The following is a 20674-nucleotide window of genomic DNA, read 5'->3' on the forward strand; positions in this document are numbered from 1 at the left end:
GGGGGAGGGAAACCAGCCATGCTGGGATGCATCTGGCCATGTGGGACCTCAGTGAATTAGCGGCCGGCTGCTTGAAGAGTAATGGTTGCCATCTCCAGGACATGGCGCGAGTGCCCACAGAGAGGGCTCTGAGTGCCGCCTCTGGCACCCGTGCCATAGGTTCACTATCACTGCCTTATACCATCCTGGACAAAAGGCTGTCCAATCAATCAATCAACTAAGAATCAATACATCCAGTTTTGGTCACCACATTACAAAGAAGATACTGAGACTTTGGAAAAAGTGCAGAGCAGAGCAACTAAGAGGATTAAAAGCCTGAAGACTAAAACATATGAAGAACAGTTGCAGGGTTTGGGTTTGACCAGTCTAGAGAAAAGAAAGACTAGGGGTGACAATAGCAGTATTCTGGTATTTGAGGGGCTGCCACAAAGAAAAGGAGGGGGGTCAATTTATTTTCCAAAGCACCAGAGGGAAGGACAAGAAACAACAGATGGAAACTAATCAAGGAGAGAAGCAACCTGGAATTAAGGGGAAACTTCCTAACAGTGAGAACAATTAACCAATGGAACAGCTTTGCCTTCAAAAGTTGTGGGTGCTTCATCACTGGAGGTTTTTATCATAAGAGTCTAGACAGCCATTTGTCTGAAATGGTATAGGGTCTCCTGCTTGAGCAGGGGGCTGGACTAGAAGACCTCCAAGGTCCCTTCCAGCTCTATTCTATTCTAAAAATACAAGCCAGTTTCTGCTAAGACTTATAGAGGTGGATGGTAGTGAAACACTTCAAGCTGGGTTTTGCTAATTCCACTTTCAGTTGAGCTTCAGACTCTGGATAAGAGACATTCACATTAGAACTCTTTCATTCATTCTTTGGACCGAGTGCTGGGACAAAAATGAACATGATCAGAAACTGGCCTCCATATGAACAAGCCAGGACTTTTCATTTTCCACTAAGGCAGTGTTTCCCAAACTTGACAATTTTAAGGCATGTGGACTTCAACTCCCAGAATTCCACAGCCAGCGTTGCTGGCTGTGGAATTCTGGGAGTTGAAGTCCTCATGCATTAAAATTGTCAAGTTTGGGAAACACTGCACTAAGGTCTCGGCTAATTCAATGTAGAGGCAACGTAGACAAGTGAAAATGTCAAAATAGTTTTTGTGTCCTTTGGGGAACCTAGTGAGATCTTTGGATCCTCAAGACATTTTAATTTATTTATGGGACCAAATGACAAACGACATGGAGGGTGTCGCAGGTACACAATCTAATCAAGTCTGTAAGACTGGTTAAATTTTCTTAACTATGAACTAGCTGATTGCAGCCTGGGGATAGCAAATCCTGTGGTTATTCCTTTTTGATTCGCTGTTATGACAATCCAGAACATCAGGCTTGATGCAATCATGATTAATATGTGGGTAGGCTAATCATAGAAACACATCCAGTGTGTAGAACTAAGCCCAAAGAGAGGGGCGCTTCTAATTGTTCCTAAAATGAATTAAGCTACACTGCAGTAGCAGCTGTCATCCTAACCCAGGGGTAGGCAACCTTGGCTCTTTTATGACTTGTGGACTTCAGCTCCCAGAATTCCTGAGCCAGCTGTGAGAGTTGAAGTCCATGAGTCATAAAAGAGCCAAGGCTGCCTACCCCTGTCCTAACCAATCCTCAGAAGGCAGTTGTGAGAAAAGGAACAATGGAAGGAGGCTTTGTCCATTATCCTTTGCTCTTTTCAAGATGAACACTTAATCTAAAACAAGGGCTGGTATCTTACTGGTTCCCTTGCCCCCCGTCTTTTGAATTTCCCTTGGGAAGTGCCTAATTTTGGTGCAGATATAATATGGAGGATGCTAGAACCTCTTTATCTCATGTTGTGATTCTTACTGCAAATGACAACCATTACACAATTCTAACAGAGCCCCTCCCCTAAAGAATTGGGGCACTGATCCACACCTAAGGCTTTCCTTCCATTTTAATTTTGATTAAAGTTACCCCTTGTACCATCCGCCCCAAACCAGACCCCTCAAGGCAGTATACTAACAATAACAGAAACGGAAAACAAAATAAAACCTTTTGAAAAAACCAAAAGAAGAGTTTATAAAAAAATATTTCCAGAAAATATAAAATAGAAACCCATCGAAAATTAAAAAAAGAAAATAATAATTAACATTCCCCCCCCCAAAACATACTTTTTTTTTATTCACAACATTTCTTTTGCAAGGAGATAGAACTGAATATGTTTGAACGTGCATGATGTGTGTGTAAAGGAGGGGGGGAGGGAATAATGAAAAACAGACTTTTAAGATCCAAACACTTTCGTTTTTTTGATTTTTTTTTTGTTTATATAGCAAACAGTTATTATACAATAATAGAACCCCTGAAATTCAGATTGGAACCTGGTCTCACATCCCCCTCCCTCCCCACCTGTAGAGTCCCAAGGGGCTGGGATGGAGATGTGCAGATCAAACATCACGGAGATGCATCGCTCCAAAAAACTGGATTTTTACATTTTTATTTCACCCCTTTCTTGCTTTCTTTCCCATCCCCAGCAGTCTTTGTCTCAATTTCTAGGTGAGGAGCAATCCGAGTCTATTGAAGATTAAAGTTGTAGCTGGAGGATAAAACAATTAATTGGTGGGAGATGGTGGTGGTGGAAATATAGCTTTGGTCCACTGAGTTGGGAAGATGCCTGGGCGTGTATGTGCGTGTGTTTCTGTGGATCTGGGAGACCTATGGAATAGCTCAGCCTTACCCAACTTGATCATCTCTAAGGGACGGTGGACCACCACTCCTACCACTTGCAGCCAACAAACATGCTGGTTGAAAACACCGGGACATAGACTCCAACACATCTGAGATTCAAGGTTGGTGGAGTCTTGGAATACTTTCTGAAGCTACATCTGGGAGTAGGAGAGACACCGAACACGTTTCTCCATATTCCTTTTCCATTGGGATTGAGAGACGGGCCTGCACACACTGTTGCAGGCGCCTGTCTTTGGAGTGATAATGGGTGAGGAAAACTGAGGTGAGGGCTCGGGCGATGGAAGGGTGGGCGATCACTTGTGTCCATCTCTACCCAGCACTGAGCCATGGATGCCTCTCCACACTAGTCCAGTGGGCTTCCCGCCCAACATGTGCAGTCCCTAAAGCAGCCATCTAGAGCAGGAGAGAGCAACTATGGCCCCTTTACCACCCGCGGACTTCAACTCCCAGATTTCCTGAGCCAACATGGCCGGCTCAGGAATTCTGGAAGTTGAAGTTCATGGGTCGTAAAAGGGCCATAACTGCCCACCCCTGCTCCAGAGTAATGCAACCTTGGGATGACATTCCCACGTTTTCCCTCTCACTCTTCACCGTTTCTTTTTAAACCTGAGGTATTTTTCTTTTCTTTTCTTTTTTTTTTTCAAGAGTTAAACATCCATTTAAAAAAAAAACAATGGTAAAAAAATAAACAAACCTCAAAAGATATGCTTGAAAAGAGCACCTCCCTTGGCTGCTGCCATGCTCTTTTGAGAAGGAGACGCTGACGATGGGAGAGTCACCGTGGCAGAACACATACCCCCCGCCACAAATATCTGAAGCTAGATGGCTCTTCCCTCGTAGTGTATACATTTCCTTTCACACGAAGGAGAAATGAAGAGTGGAGGCCCCAAATCAACAAGGAGGCTGGCTGCGTGGAATGAAACCTACTTTCCTTGTTTGCACCATGGAGTGTAGGAATGGGACGGGGGGGGGGCAGGACCACTAAACTGAGGGCAGGCCATACAGTACATATTTATGCTGTGCCGTAAGATCTGGAAGAGGCCCACTGACACCTTCCCTCAAATATACAATATTTCCACCCAAACGTAGCCCCAAAGCCTCCACTCCTCAAAATTGTTTAATACTTGCTCTGTAAGAGTTGTGAGTAAAGGAGAGAACTTCTAGGCAGAAGAAGGGGAAAAAAAAAAACCCTCCAGAAATGGAGGTGGAGGAGGAAAAGTTGATACCTTGGCCCTCTTTGGTTAATGGAGTGAGAGGGAAGGACTTTGTTGAATCAGACAAATGAAAAATAAAAAATAAAAAAATAAAAAAGTAACAACGAAACCAATTTTCTTAAAATAATAAAAAAAGCACCCAACAGAACCGTAAAAATAATAATAAAAAAAAACACAACCCAACACCGAAAACCTCGCCTCCGATTCCACAAGCTATCGCTGCGTTTTTTTTTCAAGTAATGCTTTAGTAATAAATGAACGTTCAAGTATATATTAAAAGAAAAAAAAAAATTAGATACGTGACCAAATTGAAAAATCAGTCTTGTGCCATCCTCCCCTCCCCAACGCGCACAGGAAGGTCGTGCGTATCTGATGCCATCTGAAAACCCAGATGAAGCACAGGGTGGAGGAGGATGGCGGGCAGGGTGAGGGAGGAAAAAGGAAAGAGAGAGAGAAAGAGAGGAAAGGGAAGGAAGAGAAGAGGGAGGGAGGGAAAAAAAAAGAAGGGCTTCTGAAAAAACCGTTCAAGCCAAGAGAGGGTTAGGTTTCTGGGCTGGACGAACAATTTGTTTGCTGCACTTCTTCCCCAGTCCAGTCCAGACGGTTTCTCGCAAGACGATAAGACAGCAAAATAATAATAATAATAATGGGATGGTGGGAAAGACAGAGATGGGAGAGAAGGAATGAAAGAGTGAAAGAGAAATGGACAGAATTGGGCACCTTTAAGAGAGAGCGAGTCCCCCACCCGACCCCGAAGACGAACGTGGCCAAAGGGACGGAGAGCAGCATTCAGCACGTGCTCCCGCCTCCGAGCAGAAGGAGCAAAAAACGACCGACAGCAGGCCCAGCGGTCAGTCCAGGACATTCGTTTTGCACCACTTTTCTTTTCTACAGTATTTCTCTCCCCCCCCCACCTTTCAAAGAAAACAGAGGGGGGGGCGGGGGGAATCCCACATGCACACATACCCAAGTATACACACACACACGCATACCCGAACAGTTGGACGGGGGTTCAAGTTTGAGATTCGGAGGCAGCGCAGAGCGGCTGGAATTAAGAGAAAGCCCGGCCGACTCCTGCTCAATAACAGTTGGCACTGTGGGCAAGGAACGCAGGCAGCCCCCTGCTCCCCCTGTCCCCAAAGTGGTTATTAAAGCTTATGGTACAAAAAAAGAAAAGAATAAAAACTGAGAAAGGAGGGGGAAGATCGGAGGGGGAAGCTGCGAGGGCTTTCCTGTCCAGAGTTGAAAAGGAGGAATTCGAAGAGAGGAGAAACAGGAAGGAAGGAAGGAAGGAAGGAAGGAAGGAAGGAAGGAAGGCTGGCTCTGGGGAGAAGTGCCTTGGGTTGAAAAGAGCTGCATGATCTGACTAGCCTGCCAAGATGGGATGAAAACAGCCTGGGAGGGAATTTCCTCCGGGAACAGCCCAGGGACCCGACAGAATACTGTAGACTTGTGTTTTTCAGCCTAGGCAACTTTTAAGGTCTGTGGACTTCAATTCCCAGAATTCATGCTGGCTGGGGAATTCTGGGAGTTGAAGTCCACACATCTTAATAGTTGAGAAGCAATGTGCTAGGAAGATGCGTTTCCCGAGAGCTGAGGGGGCTTGGAGGGAGAGAAGAGGGGACTTTTAAGGCCTTTCCTCCCCGAAGGATCCCAACACACAACAAGTGAGACAGGAGGTTTAGTGTCGTCCTTTCACGTATGCTAGTGTACTCCTTTCTTTTGGACAAAAGTATTCGGCCTCGTCCCTCTGCTCCACGAACAAAACTCTTGTTTCCCCACCTGCAGACCACACTGGCCAAAAGCAGCAGAGACGCACACTGACATATGGGTGGGGTGAAAGTAATCTGGCTAAGGAGCAGAGGCCTAAAGCTTGGTGAGGGACTCCGTCCATGTGTGTGGCTTGCAAGAGCATGCATATGCAGGTTTAATGCATAAACAAGACAGCAGCAGGTACGCTGTGTGTACGGAACACAGCGCATGTGTTTCACGGTGTGGGCATCCAGTGAGCTCCTGTGGATGCAGCTGTGGTGGGGCTGCATCCACAGGAGGCCTCAGATGCACGCTGGAATTGGCAGCTTGAGAAGAAAATCTAAAGGGAAGGATGCCTATAGAGATGCTTTCTGGCCTCCTACTGATGGGTGAGGAGAGAATTAAGGGTACAAAGGGCCCCCGATGTAGGAAGCAGATCAGATGGGTGTGCCAGCAGATGTGCCAGCTCCAGAGAACATCCACTGCTATGGGAAAGAGAGAGCGGCAAGAGGCAGGAGAGAGCCCCAACAGGTACAGAGTGGGAAAAGACAGGGCAAAGGAATCTGGAAATCAGCTGCCTGGTTCTTGCTTGGCCCCCTTGGGAAAAAAAAAAAAAACACACACCGCAGATGCACAACTGGGGAGTGCCGTGGAAGGGAACTGGGCGGGCAGGCTGACAAGCACGCACATGCACGCACGCGCACGCACGCACCTTTTAAAACTCAACAAGGCAGCATGTGGGAGGGGAGGGAGGACCAATGAGGTTGGAGTGCACATTTGCATTGGGTGAGGAACGGGGCAGGAAAAACGTAATATATCCGACCCCATCAAAGAAGCTGCCTTCCTCCCGAGCCAGCATTTCAAGGCTGAATGTCAACTCCCCCCCGCTTCCCCCCCCCACTGCCCGCTGACCCGAGATAGCGGGGTGTACCAACGGTGGCACGGAGGGACATTTGGAGGTGGAGGTGGGGAGAAGGGGACGGCGCAGTGCATGGTGGGAGGAATACGCATTTCCCCAGCATTGTAAAGCGACAAGGCTACCTCGGACCCCACTTACTCCGCGGCTGTCCAAGAACAAGTGGATGGAGCAAAAGGCCACCCGGCCCTCTGTAGGCCAGGCCTGGGGAAGGGGGCACGACACCCCCTCTCCCGCACCCTCTTTGCTGCACAAGTAAGGGGGTGGAGATGCCACTCTGGTTCAGTGCATGGCTTTAAGTAAAAAGGTTCTCTCAGAGTCCGTGTCCGACGGTCGGATTGGTGAAGCTGAGTCTGTCTGCGCCTCCACCCCAGGGCGAGTATTAGCTGTCCTTCAGCAGCAATTTCTCCTCAGGGCAATGGAAAGGAGGTGAGGATGCGGGGGCGGGGGGCACGGCACCACTGTTGGAGACCGAGTCCTCGGCAAATCGAGCACAGGCCTCCGTCGTGATGTGGTGACAGGAGCGCAGGTCGATACGGGAGAGGCGTGGACAGCGGCGGAAAAGGGGCAGACACTGATCCGTCAGCCGGTTACATCCTACGCGGGAAGAAAGAAGGAACATCAATAACACTTGGACTTATATACCACCCCGCAGTGCTTTACATCACTCTCCTGGCGAGTTACAACAGTCCTCATTTTACCCACCTCGGAAGGATGGAAGGCTGAGTCAACCTTGAGCCTGTCAGGATCGAACTCCAAGCTGTGGGCAGAGTTTGCCTGCAATGCTCCCTTCTAACCACTGCACCACCAAGGCTCCTCCAGAACAGGAGACCACGAAATACCACTGTTTGGAGTCTGTTCTGAGATTGTGAGATAGCCCTGGTTGGTTCAGATCCTGCTGTGGAGAGATGGGGACTGGCTCGGGAGACCGGGCAGGAATTGGGGCTGTTTTTACAGGGGGAAAGACAATTCACCCCAACAAATTAATCACAGGCACATTCTTAGGAATGTAGATAATGGATGGCACTGGCGGGGGGGGACAATGTCATGTCCACTACCAGTAATCATCAACCCACGACCAAATTATGGTTGTAATTCATGGTGGTTGTTAAAGCAGATTTGTTCAACCACCATGTGATTTGCTTAATGAATGCCATAAAAATTACCATAAAATTGGGTCGGGCTTGACTTATGAGCGCAACAAGCTGGAGCGGAAGCTCCAGTCCCAATCGGGATCCCTAAATCAAAGACTACCAATGTTGTCCAAAGTCCCTATCTGGTAATGGGACCTGGACAAGGGGAGGCAGGAGGAAAACAAGGTGGCAAGGATGCCACGGAAGAAAAAGATACGAGAAACACTGGGACAGACATTCAATTTCCTAACCGCTACACCGCACTGTCCTTCTTTCAGGAGGCCGCATCATTTCAGTGCCCAATCCGGCCAGAAAGGTGGAATCGCCGGTAGAGATTTAACTCACCGGTGAGGTTGAGTTCAGCGAGGGTCTCTCGGAGTGGAGAATTAGCAGCGGTCAGCAGGTTAACAGACTGGTCACCTACATGGTTGCAGTGGCTCAGGTCCAGTTTGGCAAGCTGAGGGGTGTGCCGGATTACCAAGCGCAGAGAGGCATCTGTGATGTCCAGACCGGAGAGCCGTAATTCAGAGACGTTCTGCAGCCGGCCCCGGCTGTCTGTCTGGCCTGGCAGGGCGGGAAAAGAGAAGGGCCTGAGCCCCGTGGCACAAGCCAGGACCTCTGCCCTAAATGGCAGACGCACAACCCTGACAGGGTATTTAACAGCCGTGGCCAAAACAAGACACGTTTGTTTCACCGGAGTGACTTGGACCGTGGAGGCAGTCATGTTTTCTTTCCTGAAATGAAGATGCCACCTGGCTCTCCCCACCGGGCGTAATCAGGTGCGGAGAGCTCCTTGACAGAGTGGATCTGGGATGTTCCTCGGTGCCCATGAAGATCTGCAGTGCTCCCGACAGGCCTCCAGGCGAAGGGTCTCCAGGACACGATGCGTTTGCTGAGACTTCCCAGCCTGGAAGCACTCGACTCTCAGTGTAGGGAAGGGCGCTCTAAGCCAGGGGTCCCCAACCCTCGATCTGTGGACCGGCACCGATCTGCAGCATGCCAGAAACTGGGCTGCCCAAACAAGTGAAGCCCCATCCATGGGATGCAAGGAGCATGCAAAACCAGTCTCCCTCCGGTCCACGGGAAAACCTCCCTCCACGGAATGGGTCCCCGGTGCCCAAAAGGTTGGGGGCGGCTGCTCTGAGCCTTCTCCCACACCTTTCAGCCCTTGCTTCCCTACAAGGAAGGCCATGAAAGGAGATTTTCTGCCCTGCTGCCTCTCCCAGCCAGGGTGCAGGGTGAGTGGCATCCCCTATAGCAGTGGTTCTCAACCTGTGGGTCGGGACCCCATTTGGGGTCGAACGACCATTTCACGGGGGTCGCCAAACAATGCAGTCTGCCATTTTTTCCCCCTTTTCCTTAGCTGTGCTACTCCCTTTTATTCTATTGGCTTTTGAAAGCCAATAGAATAGACTCTCTGAATAGAGTCTAATTCTATTGGCTTTCAAAAGCCAATAGGAATTGTCCAGGCTGTCTCTGCCCTGCTGAGCCCGCCAAAAGTCCCATTCTGCAAACGGTGCTGCACCAGTTGAGTAGTTCTCGACTTACGACTGGTTGGGGGTCGCGGCATTAAAAAGGTTGAGAACCACTGCCCTATAGGCTGAGGGAACTTCAGGCGAACCACCTCTACCACTTGCAGTTTTAGCAGCCCAACCTTGACGGCTCCTTAGGGCAGTGGTGGCGAACCTATGGCACGCGTGCCAGAGGTAGCACTGAGAGCCCTCTCTGTTGGCACATGCGCCACCGCCGCTAACAGCAGGTCCATCAGGTCACCACTGCCGCTCGGAGCAGGAGCCCCGCCCAGCACAAAGGAGGTGAAGTAGGCGAGTAGAGGTGGTAGAGCAGAGGTCACCAACCATTGTCAATTGGTGGACTGGAAAAAAAGGGAGGGGGAAGCATTTTACATGCGTGCACGGGGCCACGAACATGCACATGCTGCAAAGGGGGCGGGGCTAGTGCCTGCATGATACTCACTAGCCATGCCCTGTTCTTGCATGGTGCAGCACCTTGTATCTGCACCCTGCGGCAGGCCGTTTTTGCGCCTTGCAGCACCGTGGCCCATTTTTGTGCCCCCAATTTTTGTGTGCCAGAGGCGGCACTCAGAGGTGCCACCCTGCCCCCCCCCAAGGGCACTACAATGCTGATAAATAAGTGGGTTTTGGGTTGCGGTTTGGGCACTCAGTCTCTAAAAGGCTCGCCATCACTGCCTTAGGGCATGGAACGGACTCTGGGCTTGGTGCCTCAAGCAAGCATGCAGCAGCATCTGCGGCTGTTCAGGTCTGGGACACCTCAGTTCACCTATCAAGAATCCCAACTGGGCTAGTCGGGCCTGCAATACACCCAAAGGTCCCGCCATGAGCTGAGAGATTTTTGAGGCACAATAGCTGGGGTGGAGATAGCAGGCAATCCTATGCTAGAAGTGATAAGTGCCAAGCCTTAGAGTGCAGAGAAGTGTCTTAGACTGGGCACTATTGTTATGTGAAAAAGACTTGGGCTTAGCAGCTCTGACACGCAGAGCAGAAAGGCCCAGCAACTGCACCAGAGCCCCACAGCGTGATAGATCAGAGGTTTGCAGGAGAATTGAAATAGGTTTTGTTTAAAGGAGAAACATCATGGCGGCGAGATCTGTACATCTGTGGGCTTTCCATCCCTAGAGCTATTTAAGAAGAAGCAGGACAAAACACTTCCCATGATTGGTTTAACTGGTTCACCTGCATGTCGTAGAGCAGAGATCTCCACCCAGGCTGGCTGAGGAATTCTGGGAGTTGAAGTCCACAAGTCTTAAAGTTGCCAAGGTTGGGGACCTCTATTGTAAAGGACTTCACTAGATGATCCCAGTCATTCCTTCTGATTATACGGAGATGACCAGGCTAAGGAGATGACCAGGCTAAGCCCGAGGCAGGAGTCAAACGCGCCATCAGTCATGAGTCCCTACATGCCCACAAGAGATCTAAGCCCGGCCCACTGTGAATTCCTCATTTACTACCAAATTGCTTTAGCCGTTAGTAGTTCAGATTCTTCTAGAGAGCTTAAACCTGTAATAAATCTTTATGCCCATTTGAACTGCCTGGATCGCCTGATTTCCCTGGTGCTTAACAACACCCAACGAAGTAACACAAAGGCCCACATAACACTCTTAATTGTAACCTGCACCCTGTGGGCTGCGCTGTGCGACAGGAGAGGTTAAAATGGGAATGGCTGATTTGAAACTCAGTGCGCTGTTTGAATATAGCCCAGGTTGGCCAACTCAGAGCAGGCGTCGACCATTAGCCTGCCTGCGTTAATGGCTTTTAAAGATCGGCAAAGCCTTGAGAGATTTCATGCGGCAACGGCAACGTCCCACAAGATTTCAGCCGTTCTTAACATCTACCGTACTTTCCGGCGTATAAGACGACTTTTGAAAGCGTTGAAATCGGCGCCGAAGTCGGGGGTCGTCTTATACGCCAGGTTGCCTTATACGCTGCAGTATACGGTAGGTGTGTTATGGCACTTCTTTACTATGAGGAAAGGAAAAGGAAAGGGTGCCGGAGGGGACGTACGGAGTGCTCTGCAGGTTTTGGGAAGAAAAGATGGTTAAAACCGGCCCAGATCTCTGCCCTAGAGACTTTTCCCTCCAAGTAGAGGTAGCTTTACCAGGCTTGGCATCTGTGGCAGGCAAGAGCAGTTCGCGGAGGTGAGAGTCCTTGACATCCTCAATCCAGCGCAAATCTAGGAGCTGTAGGGAGGGGAAGTTGGCTGTGCTGAGGGCCGACACAGAGCACCAAGAGCAGCCTGTTAGGATGAGCTCCTTAAGGCCTGTTTGGGAGAAGAGAATGTTAAGTGGGGAAAAGCAAACCTCACACACAAGCTGCTCCTCTCTGCTTCTAAAGAGGTCCATGACTCCTTCCTCTGTATTCCCACCATGATCTCACTTTTCTACCCCAAAGCTTTGACTTCTGCCTCCCAGGTCACATCTGTTTCCTTCCTTCGCTCTCTTGTGGGCTGGTCCTTTCCTTTTCCGCAAAAAGCAAGATGGCTTCTCCGCGTTGGCTCCTATCCTCAAATTCCAACCCTTCCCACAACTGAGCTGGTTGAGTGTCAAGGCCAAGTTCTCGGCCACGTGCCACATCCCTGCCTCCGCTTGAGGATGCAAGTGGGGAGGGAGGGGGGGAAATAACAGGATTCAGAGCTATGCCTTATAAAACCTTCCCTGCCCACACAGAAAGCTTAAGCTTGTTGATTGTGGTTTTAGCCATGTGCAGAAAAGCAGCAGCATTGTCTTTGATCATCACCACCTGTCGTTTGAATTAGGGCACCCAGTGTCATCACTGCAGTGGAAATTAGCCTGGCGCAGGTCCTCTGCTTCTTGAATTTTTTTCAAATTAAGAATTTCCTGTGCCCTGAAATTCTGGCTATCTGTCCCTTGTCTTTTGCTTAGACCAGGGGTAGGCAACCTTGGCTCTTTTATGACTCGTGGACTTCAACTCCCAGAATTCCTGAGCCAGCATGGCTCAGCTTGGAAACCTCTCCCTTTCCCCTCAGCACGGCTGGCTCAGGAATTCTGGGAGTTGAAGTCCACGAGTCATAAAAGAGCCAAGGTTGCCTACCCCTGGCTTAGACCGTTCAATTACCTTGTCTACATCTAGATTGACACAAAGTGTGGGGTCCTCAGACCACAAAAAAAAATCTCACTCCACAATGCCCCAATTCCCTAAGGGGGTTAAGCCAATGTAAAGAGAGGGAGCCTTGAGGACTTTGTTCAGATTTAAGCAAAGGCCCTGGATTCACTTTTCCTTAAATAAATATGCAGAGTTGAACACTCCGGAATAACCTTTGGGATTCCCACTTCTTGATTCGAACACACCCTTGTTCCAAATGGAATTCAAATCTGCTGAGAGTTGGCTTCGCTATAGCTAGTCCTCGACTTACGACCACAAAATTTCTGTTGCTAAGCGAGACGTTCGCTAAGCGAATGTTGCCCCATTTTACAACCTTTCCGGCCACAGTTGTTAAGTGAATCACCGCAGCTGTTCAGTTAGTAACAAGTTTGTTAAGTAAATCTGGCTTCCCCACTCACTTTGCTTGATCATCGCACAATGGTTGTGAGAAAAAAAACGGCCGAACATCGCTTTTTCCGGTGCCGTTGTATCTTTAAACGGTCACTAAACAAATGGTTCTGAGTCGAAGGATTTCCTGTAGTGATTTTTGGCTACTTTTTTTTTTTTTTTAATGAATGGGTTCTTGTCTCCGGGTGGTCTTTGGGAGTTTTGTACAATTGTCAAACCCTTTAAACAACTGGATTTGGAAATAAAATACAAGCGCTCGAAATAAGTAAGCTGTGGCTACCAGTTAATCTCTCTCTCCTAAGCCCCCCCCCCGCCTTCCCCGATCCCAATCCATTCCCCAAATACCTTGCAACCTATTCAGGAGCCACATTAGCTGCTTCTTGGAGATGCTGGTCCAGCTCAGATCCAGACTGGCTGGCTGTCGTCGGATGATTCCGCTCAGCATGGAGGGAGTGATTGACTTCCGATGGCTCAGGTCAATGTGTGTCCAAAGCCGCTTGTCACAGCACCTGGGAGGAGTAAAGTCCAGCCAGAAGGAGACAATGGTCACTGAACTCCAGAATCATTAAGAGTTGGAAAGAATTATTTTTAATTTCTCCAAGGTGGAACCTAAATGAAAGCATCCCGGTCAGAGGATCATTCAGCCTCCACCTGGCTTGAATACACGCCCACCACTCCTCTTGCTGCTTCCATGGCTGAACTGTTTTTATAGTTAGGAACTCTGTTCTAACAATTAATTGAAATCTGCCGCCTTATAACTGAAATCCGACAGTTTGGCCCTGTAATCTGAAAAGTTTGAACTTTCTTCCAAGTGACGTCTTTTTCAAGTACTTGAAGAACGCTACGACAGCCCCACCTTTTCTGAAGGGTAACCAGACCCATATTTATCAGCCTCTCTCTGCATGGCTCACTTTCTAATCGCCTAATTTTTTATTTTTTATTTTGCTTGTTATATAGTGTGGTTTCTCCAAACTAAACACAGTGGACAAAGCAGGGTAAAAGAAAATGATTGTTTCCCATGATTCAGAAAGTATACTTCTACGAGGGCCATTCGGAAATTAACCTCCGTTTGGTTATCAATGACCGACACTCGCAGATGCAGAACTTTTATTATACACGTTAGAAAACTACAACGTCACGTTACTTTTCGACATAGGATTAGGGTTAGTACCGTGTTTCCCCCAAAATAAGACCTACCCAGAAAATAAGACCTAGTTTGATTTTTACACGTGGCCCAATATAAGCCCTACTCCCAAAATAAACCCTACTTAAGACCCCGCCCACTCCACTGCACCTGGTTGCATGAGGTGGGGTGAGGTGCACGGGTAAAAATCAAGCTAGGTTGGGGATGGGGGGCGTGGAGCTGCACCCCGCACCTGGCACCCACTTACCTTAGGACTGTTGCAGCCAGACCTCCCGTGCCCCAACACTTGCCTCACCAGCCCACTTCTTCTGCGGCTACTTGCGCGTGTCACCCCCAATCTCCATTTCGCTGTCAAGGCCTCTGCAGCGGAGAAACGAGCTCCAGATTGACACGTGTAACGTCCCACAGCCTCTTTTTCACCCTCAGAGGCCTTCCCGGACGCGGGGGGGCGGGAGCACCGTGCACGTGTCAATCTGGAACTCTTTTCTCGGCTGCAGAGGCCTTTGTGGAAGGCCTCGGATGGCAAAACGGAGGCCGGGAGTGACAAGTGTGAGTGGTGACAAATGGCTGCAGAAGAAGTGGGCCAATGAGGCTAGGCAGGTGTCGGGGTATGGGAGGCCTGGCTGTGGCGGTCCTAAGCTAAGCGGGTAAGACATCCCTCGAAAATAAGACCTGGTGCCTCTTTTGGAGGCAAGAAATATATATGTAAGACTTATTTTAGGGGAAACATGGTAGTAGTCGCTCGGCACCAAATCTGGGCTATGGGGGAGGTTTATCTAAAACAGTGGTTCTCAACCTGTGGGTCGGGACCCCATTTGGGGTCGAATGACCATTTCACGGGGGTCGCCAAACAAGGCTGTCCGCCATTTTTTCCCCCTTTTCTTTGGCCACGCCCCTGGCACCCGGTGATGTATAAATGGCTGGGTGGTCACCACAACATGTGGAACTGTATTATGGGGTCGCAGCATTAGAAAGGTTGAGAACCACTGATCTAAAATATCCTTAGCAATGTGCAGTCGAGCATTATCGTGAACCAACACCACATGGTGCCATGGAAAATGCCGCCAAATGTGAAGATGCCAAAGGAGCACTGCTAGTGAAGTTCATGGAACCTGGTTTGATCAACGATTCAGAGGTCTACTGTGAAACGTTACGAAAACTCAGATGAGACACCCATAACAAGCGTCGGGGCACGCTGACATCTGGTGTGGCATTGGTTCACGATAAAGCTCGCCTGCACACTGCTAGACCCACCCAAGAACTTTTGAAGCAGTTCCGTTGGGATGTTTTTGATCCTCCCCCCCACAGCCCAGATTTGGCACCGAGCGACTACTACTAATGAATTTCAAAGGACTCACTGGGGAAGGGCCTAATGCTGGGAAAGATTGAGGGCAATAGAAGAAGGGGACGACAGAGAATGAGGTGGCTGGATGGAGTCACGGAAGCAGTAGGCGTGAGCTTAAAGGGACTCCAGAAGATGGTAGAGGACAGGAAGGCCTGGAGGAACATTGTCCATGGGGTTGCGATGGGTCGGACACGACTCCGCAACTAACAACAACAACAAAGATGTTATGACAAGTGCCTCAATTTGAATGGCGATTACCGTATTTTTCCGTCTATAAAATGCACCCTTGTACAAGATGCTCTGGCAGGTAAGTTTCTCCGCACTAAACAGCTGAGCCGGCAAATCCGGAAGTTCAGCTGGCCGATGATCTTGCCCCCTCCCCCTCTCTTGTTAATGGCAAGCCCACAGGGGCTTGACACCTACACCAGACAGCATGGCACCCCACAAAGGCATGCTCTGGGCTGCGGAGGTTACCGTTATTTTTCCGTGTATAAGACGCTGCACTTGTATAAAGATGTATTTTTGAACAGGGTGTGTGCAGGAAAAAAATAGCGTCCTATACACAGAAAAATACGGCATGTCGAAAAATAAATGCAATGTTGTAGTTTTCTAATGTGTATAATAAAAGTTCTGTTTCTGTGAGTGTCTATCATTGATAACCAAACGGAGGTTTATTTCCGAATTGCCCTCGTACTAATGCAATCCGAAACTGCACTTCGATGTCTCATTGCTGGTTTATCTTGCAAAATCTTTTTCAGAAGTTGTGTTACCAAGCCGGAGAGTCTTCTTTCCATCCCAGTTACATTTGCTCTTTCTGAACAAAATGTAACTTATTTGGGCTAAATTTCATTCTGCTAGTTTTCAGCAGATTTGTTCCACTTATCAGGGCTGAATTTCGTTTCTCAAGGATATGGGACAGAGTCTCTTTCTTGGCTGCGTTAATTGCATTTTTATGTGATTTTAGCCAGCTGCTGCATGTTTTATTTTTTTTCTATACGCTTTTTACCTATTTTTAAATTGGTTAGCCTCCCATGCATTTGAAATGGTGATAGCAATCTAATAAAATGTACAAAGTAAATACATTAGCCATGAAAACAAAACAAAAACGTTTGCCTTGGCCCCATCAGCTACCAGGGTGTGTGGTCTCTGACATGCTGTTCATCACTGGAGGTTTTTAAGAAGAGGCTAGACAGTCACTTGTCTGAGATGGTATAAGTTATCCTGCCTGAGCAGGGGGCTGGACTAGAAGACCTCCAAGGTCCCTTCCAGATTCTATCCTATCCTATCCTATCCTATCCTATCCTATCCTATCCTATCCTATCCTATATCTCTATTCTATTCTATTCTATTCTATTCTATTCTATTCTATTCTATTCTATTCTATTCTATTCTATTCTATTCTATTCTATTCTATTCTATTCTATTCTATTCCATTCCATTCCATTCCATTCCATTCTACTCTAATTCTATTCTACTCTACTGTACATGCAAACAGAGCCCTCTGCATAAAAGTTGGGTATCCCTATATTCCAGCTTTGGTTCATTGATAGCCATACTATATTCTGAGGAAGCACAAAGTTATTCAGAAGCAGGTACATAAAAGATTGCCTTTATCTATGTACAACGCTTTTGAGCTCAGTTGGAGCATGTAGAGATTAGCCTTCAACCCTGACATGCTGTCTGAACCTGATAGTTTTTCAATATGGAGAACTCATTCCATACAAAAATGGTGGTGCATGAATAAGTGTTGATTTCCTGGTATTTAGGGAGGACACTGAGGATCACACGGGACAGGATGCACAAAACAGCTCAGTGAGTAGCTGCCGATATATAGAGTGCAGGACTCCCTGGTGCATGCACATAAATTGTACCTCCGCAACCGCCACGTTAATTGCCATGACAAGTTTTTAATGCTGCAGGATCCAATCTGGGTCGGTCACCGGGATCAGAGGTTTAGTCCTCTGAGATTTTGGACACATTCTGGAGCCCATCCCCAGGGAACGTCTCTCTCCCCTTCTGTTTAATCAAAGATGAGCTCAAGCAGGAGTCCGAAAGCTCGGAAGACTAGACGTCTGCTCCCGGTGACTGACCCAGATTGGATCCTGCAGCATTATCCTGGGACACGTGTATTGGCCTCCATTTGTGAGTTTTTAAGGCCGTTAACTTGTTGGCCTCATCGTGGATTCCTGGGCATGCAACACTTGTTGTTTTTCTCTCTCCCCTCCTCTGCATCCAGACAATCTGCTTGTTGAACCAGAGGCTCCCATCTTGCTGGAAGGAGGGCTGGCCAAAGAAAGTGGACCAAGACAGCTCTGAGGTCCGACGTTTGTGGCAAGGAAGTGGGCCAGGAGGCAGCCATCAAATTTTATCCCCTATTAATCCAACCACAAAACCCCCCCCCGTGTTTCCCCCCCCCCTCTAGGTTGCCAGGCCACCTCTTTTGCTCGCTAGCCCGTCCGTCCGCCCGCCCGCTCACTCACCAACGGCTCCATGTCCGGCACACCCTCATGCAAACGCAAAGCTCCCGATAGCTGAGGTACTGGAAGACGGCCAACCAAATGTCCCGCTGCATGATGTGGTCAGAGCCGCTGTCCAAGGGCAGGGAGTCAGGTTCAGGGCTGTCTGGGGGAGGCCGGATGACGTGCCTCTCCAGCTGTAGCAGAGGCTTGGGAGGGGACGGCACCAAAGGCCAGTTAAGAAACTGAGTCCGGGCTACCATGCGGAGCCCTGTCTGTCCAGCAGGCCGGCCGGCTTTCCGGCTTCCCGCCTGCTGCTTGGCCCGTTCGCTCCCCCTGCTGGACGGGCGGTGATTGTTCTCTTTCTCCTGAGAGTTCCCCCGAGCTTTGGGCTGCTTCCCGTTCCGTGTCGTCTCTGAGCCGCCGTTGCGCCGCCCACCCTCCTCTTCGTCGTCCTCCTCCTCCTCCTCCTCGTCCTCCTCCTCCTCGCTGGCACTGAAGCCCAGGGCAGCCAAGCGCTGCGAACGGGTGGTGGGGGAGTTGGCTCGGCTCGACACCCCTCCGCTGGAACCGTCGGAGCCCCGAGAATCCGTGTCAGAATCCGAGTCCGAACTGGAACTGGAACTGCTGCTATTCTTCACCCGCTCCAACATCTGGCACATCTGCTTGAAGCGCTCCAACTTCTCCCGCTGATGGGACTTGTCTGTCTGGGGGGAGGGCTCCAAAGGCCCAGGAGTTCCCTTTGGTTTCTGGCAGGAAAGAAAGAGTTGGGGGGGGGGGTTTGAAAGATTTCATAACCGACTAAACACAGGGGGTCCTCGACTTACATCTGCTCAATTAGCCATCCTTCAAAGTTAAAAACAAAAGGCACTGATACAAGTGACAGGTGACTGTTTTTCACGCTTACGACCGGCGCAACATCCCCAGGGTCACGCGACGCAAATCCAGACGCTTGGCAACTGACTCATATTTATGACGGCTGCAAGGTTCGGGGGGGGGGGGGTCCTGCAATCAGCTTTTGCGACCTTCTGACAAACACAGTCAATGGGGAAGCCGGATTCACTTAAAACAGTGTTTCTCAACCTTGACAATTTTAAGGCATGTGGACTTCAACTCCCAGAATTCCACAGCCAGCATTGCTGGCTGTGGAATTCTGGGAGTTGAAGTCCACATGCCTTAAAATTGTCAAGGTTGAGAAACACTGACTTAAAACAACCGTGTTACGGACTGAACAACTGCAGTGATTCACTGAACAACCGCTGCAAGCAAGGCTGTAACGTGAGGCAAAACTCACTGAACAACTATCTCACGTCGCGAGAGGAATTTGGGGTCCAAAGTTGAGGACCGCCTGTTAACTGCTTAATTTGGCTTTTTTTGCAACTTCATCTCTTCCTCGCGGCTGACAGAATCGGTGTCTCTCCTCAACTAAGACAGCTACAGCCATCTTGGGAGGAGTGGGGAAGAGGACAGCAGCAGGACAGGGAAACAACCTGTAATGTCTTAAAAATCTTCCTTCTGAATGTTTTTGTCTTTAAAATAGTCAGCAACATTAAAACTAGAAATTTGGGCTCTTAACATGAGGTATCTTTAGGATACCTTTTACCTGTTCATATAAGGCAAGACAAGAAGCAACGGATGGAAACTAATCAAAGAGAGAAGCAACCTAGAACTAAGGAGAAACTTCCTGACAGTTAGAACAATTAACCAATGGAACAACCTGCCACCAGAAGCGGTGAATGCTCCAATCCTGGAAGTTTTTAAGAAGAGACTGGACAGCCATTTGCCCGAAATGGTAAAGGGTTTCCTGCCTGAGCAGGGGGTTGGACTTGATGATCTCCAAGGTCTCTTCCAATTTTTATTATTATTATTATGGATCATCGCACAGTCAGCCAGATGTTCAGACTGGATTTGGCATTTTGTCTACCTATTGAGTCCTTACCCAGGACCTGGGATAGGCAGATGTGGATGTTTGATGGTATTACAGGTATCGTCGCAGGATGGAAGCAGTTCCTAGTAAGGCCGCCTTTTGCAATTGACTAATAGCGAATTTGTCAATGCCAATGGTGTTCAAGTGGTGTTCCAGTTTTTTTGGTATTATTATTATTAAACCACACGCCCCTTCCCAAGAAAAGATGAAAAAGACAATACCATCGCACGCCAGTCAAGCCTTATACACACTCCCTTTGATTTTTAGGTTGGCAGGACAGCCGGATATCAATGCATTTTATAAATAAAATTTTTCCAGCATGAGAAAGCATCCTTCAGTCGGTTCTCTAAATATGCTAACCACAGTTCACGGCTAGATAGTCAAGGTTACAATGAATGTGTTATCTATGGGCTTTGCCAAGCAAAAAGCATTTTGAAATTCCGATTGGTCAGATCTGTAAGGGGAACATATGGCAGAAAAGTAAAATAAAGATAACCATGAAATAAACAAAAACCGCCTGCAATTCCCCAGAGCTCAACTTTTCAGAAGCAGGAGGCAATTGTTAAAGCCAACAACAGACATGAAGGCCAAGAACTGGGCTTTTAGAAAATGTTTTTTTTTTTTATGTTATGGCCTCCTTGAAGGGTTTATTATGGTAGAGAAATTACAAATCGAAAGCATGCACAATCATGCCGTTCTCCTATAGACCCAAAAAAATATTTTGCTGTTTTAGTGGAGCGTTGTATGCTACTCAGAGACCCTTCCTGTGAGATGGGCAGCCATATAAATTTGATTAAAAATCAAAATAAAGAGGCTTCTATCCTTGATGGCCTCCAAGAAGGAGAGCATTTCTTTTCCTTCTGCTGCCATCTATGCCCACTTGAGGTCATTCAGCAGGATGCTGGTCAGATCCTGAGAAAGGGGCTCATTACTTCCACAATGGCTAGGGCAGAGGTAGGCAACCTTGGCTCTTTTATGACTCGTGGACTTC

The 20674-nt window shown here is 48.5% G+C and overlaps 1 protein-coding gene across 4 annotated transcripts in view; it reads right to left on the bottom strand.

Moving 5' to 3' along the window:
* Window positions 1-2316: 2316 nt before the first annotated feature.
* The window catches only part of FBXL19 (F-box and leucine rich repeat protein 19), a 39390-nt gene continuing 21032 nt past the window's right edge, over window positions 2317-20674 (bottom strand). For all 4 annotated transcript variants that reach the window (XM_039330326.1, XM_039330327.1, XM_039330324.1 and 1 more), the window contains 5 exons: window positions 17781-18505; window positions 13157-13320; window positions 11400-11561; window positions 8112-8330; window positions 2317-7230 (listed from right to left, as the gene is read on the bottom strand). In XM_039330326.1, the coding sequence (XP_039186260.1) occupies window positions 7016-7230; window positions 8112-8330; window positions 11400-11561; window positions 13157-13320; window positions 17781-18505 (1485 nt within the window). In that variant the 3' untranslated portion in view covers window positions 2317-7015. The remainder of the gene's footprint in view (window positions 7231-8111; window positions 8331-11399; window positions 11562-13156; window positions 13321-17780; window positions 18506-20674) is intronic.

This window comes from Crotalus tigris, unplaced genomic scaffold, assembly GCF_016545835.1.
Source record: "Crotalus tigris isolate CLP2741 ecotype Arizona unplaced genomic scaffold, ASM1654583v1 scf7180000024427.8105951120:4207309, whole genome shotgun sequence".
Lineage (NCBI taxonomy): Eukaryota > Metazoa > Chordata > Lepidosauria > Squamata > Viperidae > Crotalus > Crotalus tigris.